The 9448-nt window shown below is 44.9% G+C and overlaps 1 protein-coding gene across 1 annotated transcript; it reads left to right on the forward strand.

The window, feature by feature from the left end:
- LOC132779815 (lutzicidin-like) lies at positions 1-7134 on the forward strand. The gene is made up of 3 exons (XM_060783480.2): positions 1-180; positions 2173-2283; positions 7045-7134. The coding sequence occupies exons 1-3, from the start codon at positions 1-3 to the stop codon at positions 7132-7134; spliced, it is 381 nt and encodes a 126-aa protein (XP_060639463.2).
- The last annotated feature ends 2314 nt before the right edge of the window (positions 7135-9448 follow it).

A 9448-nucleotide genomic window follows, 5' to 3' on the forward strand; every position in this document is an offset into this window, starting at 1 on the left:
ATGATGAGATACTGGGTGTCCCTCCTGCTCCTTGGGTCGGTCTCAGCCAACGTCTTCCTCCGGGACACCCGTCCTCTGAGCTACAGCAAGGCCCAAGTTGCCGTGGTCAAGCAGTACAACATCGAGGCCACCCCCCAGAACCTTTACCGCCTGGTGAGCGCAGACCCCATGCCCAAATGGGTGAGTTTTCCCATGCCGGGATTGATGGGGTTCTTCAAACATTTCTAAACCTGTTGCACATGAGGATCTCAGGGTGGCCGATTGCCCCATCCGCACCGACTGTATTATCCGATTTCAAGGCAGCAGGAAACTGTGGTGGCCACAAAACACATGATGCCAATGTGTGCTGCAGCGACTTTCTATTGGATGTAGTGTTACATCAAATAGGAGAGATAATATCAAGAGAGATCCTTTCCGGAGATAGAAAAGTACAGCTTTATTTCCAGCTGGGAACCTGGAGTGGAGCTGTGTCCAAAAGCAACCAAAGTGCCCAATAAATGTGTTGACTGCCTTTTATACACTTCAAATGCAGGCAAACAAAGAAATATACTTCTACATACATAGACATCATTCACTGCATCACTTTAGCATCATAGGAATATCAAATTCTATCTTCTAACATACAAAAGGCATGTCTCTTTATTTCTCTCTAAAGAGCAGCATACACTTGCAGCTTACATTCATCAATCAAGGGGCCTACTTTGACTTGTCAGGAGGGAGGGGGATTGGCTCCTTACTTTTTACTTACCTCTGTTGCAATAACCCCATAGTTCCAGCCATGAAAGCCTTTGACAATATATTGTTGTTGTTGTTGTTATTATTATTATTATTTGAAACACAAAAAGATGAGTCCACAGCAGACACTTTGCTGGCTGTTGTAGTGGATTCCACGTCGGACCCTTTAAAGTGTCTAAGGACTGTGTGATGTATCGGCAAATGATGCGTGCAGATCCCAGTAAGGTGGCCTTTTGCAGCTGGCAGATGGTAATCTTGTCAGCGCCGATTGTGTTTAAGCGCAGGCCAAGGTCTTTAGGCACTGCACCTAGTGTGCCGATCACCACTGGGACCACCTTGACTGGCTTGTGCCAGAGTCTTTGCAGTTTGATCTTTAAATCCTCAAATCGGGTCAGCTTTTCCAGTTGTTTCTCTGCAATCCTGCTGTCACTTGGGATTGCGACATCGACGATCCATACTTTATTTTTTAACCCGATCGTGAGGTCAGGAGTGTTGTGTTCCAAAACTCTGTCTGTCTGAATCCAGAAGTCCCAGAGGAGTTTGGCGTGTTCATTCTCTGTAACTCTTTCCAGCTTGTAATTCCACCAGTTCTTTGTCTCAGGCAGATGGTCTTTGTGGCACAAGTTCCAATGAATCATCTGAGCAAGGGTGTTGTGCCTCTGCTTGGAGTCTGTCTGCGCGATCTTCTTGCAGCAGCTGAGGATGTCGTCTGTTGTTTCATCTGCTTCCTTGAAGAGTCTACATTTAAAATCTGTATTATTATTATTATTATTATTATTATTATTATTATTATTATTGGGAGCCCCCGGTGGCGCAGTGGGTTAAAGCACTGAGCTGCTGAGCTTGTTGATCGAAAGGTCGCAAGTTCAATTCCGGGGAGCGGCGTGAGCTTCCGCTGTCAGCCCTAGCTTCTGCCAACCTGGCAGTTTGAAATCATGCAAATGTGAGTAGATTAATAGGTACCGCTCCGGCGGGAAGGTAACGGTGCTCCATGCAGTCATGCCGGCCACATGACCTTGGAGGTGTCTATGGACAACACTGGTTCTTCGGCTTAGAAATGGAGATGAGCACCACACCCCAGAGTCAGACATGACTGGACTTAATGTCAGGGGACTACCTTTACCTTATTATTATTATTATTATTATTATTATTATTATTATTATTATTATATCTGACCCAGCTAAAAGCAAAGTGAAATTTTGGAATATTTAGATTTTCCAGATATTTAGCACCTCCCAGAGAGTTGAAGGCTAGGCCTAAACTCAACAGGGAGTATGTGGAGCGTGCCAGCATCATTGAGGTCTGTTTGTCTAAATCCCTATTTCGATCTGCTATGATGTTCATTGTCTTTTCATGCCCAAACCCCCTCAATATGTTCTCTGAAAACCTCACCCGAAATTCTAAATTCTATGATTCTATGATGCCTGTCTCCACAGAATCCCACCTCTTCAGACTTCCAGTCCTTTCCACTCAAGATCAAGGAGACAGTGTGTCACGGAGACCCTGAGAAGATCAAGGTGGACAAGTGTGCCTTCAAGCCCAACGGGGTAAGAAGCGGCACCAGCAGGAACAGCTCCCGCTCCCTCCCTCCCCGTGCCCCTCCACTGCCTTCGCCGGACCCCAGAGAGACCCCCGCCACCCTCCCTCTTTTCCACCCACTCCTTTTCCTCTTCCCACTTCTTTTCCCGAGCATCATGGCATCAAAGGGTCCCTCTATGTCTCTGGCCACCTCCGGCCGCTTCCTGCTGTTCTCGGCCTTGACCTTGGCCCTCCTCCTCAGTGGGACCGGCTCTGCCCAGGATTTGGGCTTTGAAGACGGAGCCGTGAAGGTGTCTCCTGTAGGAAGAGATCACAGGGCCACACAGAGTCTCATGGACTTCAACTTGGCCGATGCCCTGGATGAGCGCAATGACCGGAAGGAAGTCTCCCTGCCGAAGGTGAACCCGGGCGGTGGAGGCTCCAAAGGCGGAGGAGAAGAATGGACTCACATGTCGGACGCGGACCTGGCTGCCATACTGCAGGACGGCGTTCACCAACAGGACAGGAAGAAGGCATTGTCCGGCTGGCAGCCGCTCCCATAACATCCTAGAACAACAAAAATTGGGGAAAAAAAAACCTGTTCCTGGCTTGAATGTGTTATTTCTTGTTTAATTGCGCGGCCCTTCCTTTGAAAGTAGTTGTTAGTAGGCCTGGGTAACAACGGAAAAATTTGTTTCTAAAATCGATTTGTATTTGGGTTTTTTTTTGTTTCGATATTTAAAATAATTACAAATTTTTCCTTTTAAAAAGTTCGATATTTACGAAATTTCGTAAATGTGAAAAAAATTACAAAACATTAACGAATCGATTTCCGCAACAATAACGAATCGATTCATTAATGGCGGACGCGACCGCGAAATACGCTAAAAAACCTCCAAAAACTTCTGAAGCTTCCCTCTCCCTCTGTTGTTGACTGTTGGTGTGATATTATAATTTTTTTTCACTAATTAAACAAAAAACTTGCCCCAGACATGCAGAAATAATAACGAAACGACCTCAGAACAATAACGAAACGAATACAATAACGAAATACGAAGCATTTACAAAACGTGTTTAAAAATTCGTTTTTTTAAAAAATTGCTCCAGAATGGTTCGTTATCGTTTTGTAACTGAAAAAATTAACGAATTATTAACGAATTACGAATTAACAAAACGAAACCGCCCAGCCCTAGTTGTTAGACTCCGCAAACTTCATTTTTGTGGCTTCCACAAAGGGGAAATCGTCTGTTTCATTTCAACACGGAGTGAGACTGAGCTCTACTCTGCCAAACACTTCCCTGCTTCAGTGTGATGAAGTAACAAGTTGAATTTCTTGAGTTTCGATTACGAGACATTCATTCAAAAGCTAGAGCAAAATGTGCTGCAGGATGTCCATCCCACGAAAACAAAGTTTTTGCAGGTTCATAAATGTTTTTATGATAGAACTAATTACGAAATGACATTTATAACCCAGGAACAAAAGACATGTGACTGTGGCGGGATTGGGATGCCGTGCATGGATCTAGTTCTGTGCTCCTGTGCAACTCTGCTTGCAGTTCCCTTCCTCAACGTTTGAAGGGATTGGGTTGTTGTAGTTAGGGTTCAAAAATATTAAGGCCTACAACGACTAACTTATTAAAAGTTGCTGAACTTCTGAACTGTGACAAATGATTAACTGTTGACATTGCAGAATTGATGAGCTTTTGGGGAAAACAACGTGTTTACATCTATGTATTGTTGAAGGCTTGAATCACTGGGTTGTTGTATGTTTTTTGGGCTGTATGGTCATGTTCTAGAAGCATTCTCTCCTGACGTTTCGCTGCATCTATGGCAGGCATCCTCAAAGGTTGTGAGGTCTGTTGGAAATTAGGAAAATTGGGTTTATATATCTGTGTAAAGTCCAGGGTGGGAGAAAGAACTCTTGCCTGTTGGAGCCAAGTGTGAATGTTCCAGTTGGCCACCTTGATTAGCATTTGATGGCCTGACAGTTTTTACTGCCTGGGGAAATCCTTTGTTGAGAGGTGATTAGCTGTTCCTGGAATCATAGAATCAAAGAGTTGGAAGAGACCTCATGGGCCATCCAGTCCAACCCCATTCTGCCAAGAAGCAGGAATATTGCATTCAAATCACCCCTGACAGATGGCTATCCAGCTTCTGCTTAAAAGCTTCCAAAGAAGGAGCCTCCACCACACTCCGGGGCAGAGAGTTCCACTGCTGAATGGCTCTCACAGTCAGGAAGTTCTTCCTCATGTTCAGGTGGAATCTCCTCTCTTGTAGTTTGAAGCCATTGCTCCCTTGCGCCCTAGTCTCCAGGGAAGCAGAAAACGAGTTTGCTCCCTCCTGCCTGTGGCTTCCTCTCACATATTTATCCATGGCCCTCATATCTCCTCTCAGCCTTCTCTTCTTCAGGCTAAACATGCCCAGCTCCTTAAGCCACTCCTCATAGGGCTTGTTCTCCAGACCCTTGATCATTTTAGTCGCATTCCTCTGGACACATTCCAGATTGTCAATATCTCTTTTCAATTGTGGTTGTTTCTTCTTTGGAGTTCCTCTGTGTTTGAGTTTTGTTCTTTATTTACTGTTATAATTTTAGACAATTTTAATATGTGTAGCCAGATTGTGTTCATTTTCATGGTTTCTTCCTTTCTGTTGAAATTGACCACCTGCTTCTTGTGGATGTCAATGGCTTCTGTGTGTAGCCTGACATGGGGGTTGTTAGAGTGGTCCAGCATTTCTGTGCCCTCAAATAATATGGTACGAACAAATGCTCCATTCAGCAAAGGACGAGAGGGATCCTCTCACCTCTGCAGGAGTCTATCGTATGCCATGCAGCGGTGGACAAGTCTCCATAGGGACCACCAAAAACAGCAGCATTGCCCAAACACAAATCAAGGAACAGGCAAAGCACTGCGGACTCATTCAACCAGAGACGTCAGCCATAGCAGAGCACCTGAGGAACCAACCTGGACTTTCCACAGATATATAAACCCAATTTTCCTAGTTTCCAACAGATCTCACGACGGGTTGTTGTAGGTTTTTTCGGGCTATATGGCCATGTTCTAGAGGCATTCTCTCCTGACGTTTCGCCTGCACCTATGGCAGGCGAAACGTCAGGAGAGAATGCCTCTAGAACATGGCCATATAGCCCGAAAAAACCTACAACAACCCAGTGATTCCAGCCATGAAAGCCTTCAACAATACGCAGACCTCACAACCTCTGAGGATGCCTGCCATAGATGTGGATGAAACGTCAGGAGAGAATGCTTCAGGAACATGACCATACAGCCTGAAAAACCTACAACAAAACCCAGCGATTCCGGCCATGAAAGCCTTCGACAATACATTGGAAGGGATTGCCTGATCATGATCAAGGACCTTATCACATTGGGATACAATCCGTTTCTATCGGAACGCATCCCATACTTTTAAAGGACTGGATGCAAACTATATTCAGACAGGATATACTGACCCCATCACACCCGATTATTACAACTTGAAAACATAGGCCATCCCCAAGTTACAATCAACTTACAAATAACTCAAAGTTAGGAATGGGGCTGAGACAATGGGAAGTGAGAGGAATCTGCCCCTCGGAAGGAAGGGAAATTCACTCCTGGAAGAGTTATTATCAGGAGGAAAAACGGTCTTATAATTGACCCCCACCCATTTAAGCTTAAATGCAGGAACCCACAGCTGCTGTTTTTGTTTAGTAGCTGTGCTGGTACGGCTGTACCAGGAGCTCCAACTTTATTTGGGTCGGCAGATAGATGGTTTCCTTTGGTTGCAGTCATAGGGCAAGTCACCTGTCCATCATCATTAAGTTTTGGTCCCGCCCCTTGCTCAGGGCAATTGGGAAGGGAAGGGAGCCATTTTTTAGTTAGTCTCAGCAAGGAAAGCTAATGTACAGGATGTGTGCAAGCTTCCCCTGTACAAAAGCTTCAACCTTTAAGACTTTCTGGGGGAAAACAGTCTTAAGAGCCTCCAAAGATTCTAAAGATTTCCAGGGAAACAGCCCTAAAGCTTTGAAGAATTTCAGAGGGAACAGTTTGGAAGACCAAAGAACTCCAGTTGGAGAATATCTAAACGTTTACTGGTAGGTCCACTCGGTGCTTTGAGACGCAGTTCGACCCGGTAGCAGAGCCCACATCAGTAAGGGTTAGATTACAGTCATCCTGGGAGAAGTTAAAAAGGGGATTTTCCATTTAAAGTAAAGAAGAAGTTATTGAAGACAGTTGCCTGTCCTTCGTGGGCAAGATTAAGAAGTCACCAGTTGCATAAAGCTTGGAAGCATTTGTTTAGCTTTATTGAAGACAAGAGAAGTTTCTGTTTGATTGTTCATTAATAAAGGACTTTGTTATACACTACTTCACAAGCCATCTAAAGGTCATTTGTGGTGGAAAACCTCTGAGAACTTCTCCTTGGGCCCCCTGGCTTCCCACTGGGCAAAGGTTGCACGTCCTATGTATTGTCGAAGGCTTTCATGGCCGGAATCATTGGGTTGTTGTAGGTTTTTCTGGGCTATATGGCCATGTTCTGGAGGCAATTGCCTCCAGAACATGGCCATATAACCCGGAAAAACCTACAACAATCCAGTTGCACGTCCTGTTCTAAAGACAATTATTTACAGGCTCAGCGCGCAACAGAACAGTAGCCATAAGCCCATGACACTGGCCTTCTGCATTTGTCTATCAAGGGCACCAAGCGTTCATGCAAGGAGAGGTCAAGTTTGGCCTAAGAGCTTGCAATGTGACTGTTCTGACATTCATGGTTTCTTGTCTCTCCTCGGACAGATAACCCAGGCCTGCACTGCGGGGTATCAATATAAGGGTGGGAAACCCCCGAAAGCCCAGACGTTCATTCTGTGCAAAAAGGTAAAATAACTAGGCAAGTTCTCCATCTCACAGACATAGACGACGCTTCTGGTTGGGAAATATTCTGTTCCTGTCGACTGACTCCATAGCGTTCCAAAGAATCCATGAAGGAATACATTGATACACATACGGAATTCTCTAAATCAAAGCAAGTGAATAAAGTAATATCATGCAATTGTTGTTGTGTGCCTTCATGTTGTTTCTGAGTTATAGTGACCTCTGAGGGGGAAAAAAATATTCTGGGATAGATCAAACGTATAGGATCCTTCAAAAAATTACAGGGAGATTGGAAGGGGAGACGGTGGTTATGATATAAATAAAGGGCTGGGCTATAGCACAGCTGGTAAATCACCACCAGAAGCAATAGAATCATAGAATCATAAATTCAAAGAGTTGGAAGAGACCTCCTGGGCCATCCAGTCCAACCCCATTCTGCCAAGAAGCAGGAATATTGCATTCAAAGCACCCCTGACAGATGGCCATCCAGTCTCTGTTTAAAAGCTTCCAAAGAAGGAGCCTCCACCACACTCTGGGGCAGAGAGTTCCACTGCTGAACGGCTCTCACAGTCAGGAAGTTCTTCCTCATGTTCAGATGGAATCTCCTCTCTTGTAGTTTGAAGCCATTGTTCCATTGCGTCCTAGTCTCCAAGGAAGCAGAAAACAAGCTTGCTCCCTCCTCCTCCCTGTGGCTTCCTCTCACATATTTATACATGGCTATCATATCTCCTCTCAGCTTTCTCTTCTTCAGGCTAAACATGCCCAGCTCCTTAAGCCGCTCCTCATAGGGCTTGTTCTCCAGACCCTTGATCATTTTAGTTGCCCTCCTCTGGACACATTCCAGCTTGTCAATATCTCTCTTGAATTGCGGTGCCCAGAATTGGACACAATATTCCTAGGATGTACCAACCGAAAGGTTGCCAGTTTAAAGTCCGGGTCGGGGTGAGTACCCGACTGTCAGCCGAGCTCACTGTTTACCTAAGCAGTTTGAAAATAGCTTAGAGCTGTAAGTAGAGAAATTAGGTATTGCTAAAACGTAGGGGAGGTATTTTACAACATGTAAAAGAAAAAGGGCTATGATTGTACAATGGTTAGTACTTTGCACATAAAAGAAAAAGACCAGAAAATGCCAGTGACCAAAAGGGAGGAAGTCTGGATGGCTCTCATCCACAATCGTGTCTGGTGGGGATGAGAGACAGGGCCTTTTCTGTGGTGGCCCCCAGGCTATGCAACTCTCTCCTGATTGAGATCAGATCTGCCCCCTCCCTCCTGACCTTCAGGAAGCTAGTGAAATCCTGGCGATGAAACGAGGCATTCCCAGTGTTGTGACTCAGCTGGAATCAGAGAGTGTTTCTGATGAGGATGATGGGACTCAGGTTCACAGTCTGGTTCAAAATGTCCCTGTTATAGACAGTGAAGAAATGCAGATTCCCACAGTAAGGCAAGAGAGTGTTGATACTGAAAATAGCCAGGTGCAGTCTGACTCAGAGAAGGAAGAAAGTTCTCAGCCTGGTTCTCAGCCTGATAATGAGCAAGAAGGGAAACAGGCTAACGAAGAGACTGACCTTGACGATATGGGAAATTTAGATCGGGCTGACCGGTTGGAATTCCGAATTCGAAGGAGTGAAAGAATAGCTAACAAGAGGGAGGCCAGAAGCCAGAGAACTGCCTTCATGTTTTGCAAAGGGAATTAAACAGTGTGTTTGAGACCAGGTCTTTGTCAAAGCAACTTCGCGTTGGAGATCTAAGGAGCTTGCCTAAGCTAGGCTGGATTATCTTGAAATTTTGTTGTTCATGGTTGCAGGGCTTTGTCATGTTCTCTTGGTTTTTGCTTTGCTGGTGCCTTTTTGGATTAAGCTTCAAGTGTAATGTTTTATTGATCCTTTTAAACATTAACCTTTGCATTGTCGAAGGCTTTCATGGCCAGAATCACTGGGTTGTTGTAGGTTTTTTCGGGCTATATGGCCCTGATCTAGAGGCATTCTCTTCTGACGTTTCTCCTGCATCTATGGCAAGCATCCTCAGAGGTAGTGAGGTCTGTTGGAACTAGGAAAAAGGGTTTATACATCTGTGGAATGACCAGGGTGAGACGAAGGACTCTTGTCTGCTGGAGCTAGGTGTGAATGTTTCAACTGACCACCTTGATTAGCATATAATGACCTGACAGTGCCTGGAGCAAACTTTTGTTGAGAGGTGATTAGATGTCCTTGTTTGTTTCCTCTGTGCTGTTGTAATTTTAGAGTTTTTTTTAATACTGGTAGCTAGATTTTGTTCATTTTCATGATTTGTCCACATGCTTGTGGATTTCAATGGCTTCTCTGTGTAG

Source organism: Anolis sagrei, chromosome 6 (genome assembly GCF_037176765.1).
Source record: "Anolis sagrei isolate rAnoSag1 chromosome 6, rAnoSag1.mat, whole genome shotgun sequence".
NCBI lineage: Eukaryota > Metazoa > Chordata > Lepidosauria > Squamata > Dactyloidae > Anolis > Anolis sagrei.

Coding starts and splice junctions, on each gene's coding strand:
- LOC132779815 (XM_060783480.2), top strand. CDS start 1: ATGATGAGATACTGGGTGTCCCTCCTGCTCCTTGGGTCGGTCTCAGCC. Junction 181..2,172: donor CAGACCCCATGCCCAAATGG/GTGAGTTTTCCC, acceptor CTGTCTCCACAG/AATCCCACCTCTTCAGACTT. Junction 2,284..7,044: donor GTGCCTTCAAGCCCAACGGG/GTAAGAAGCGGC, acceptor CTCCTCGGACAG/ATAACCCAGGCCTGCACTGC.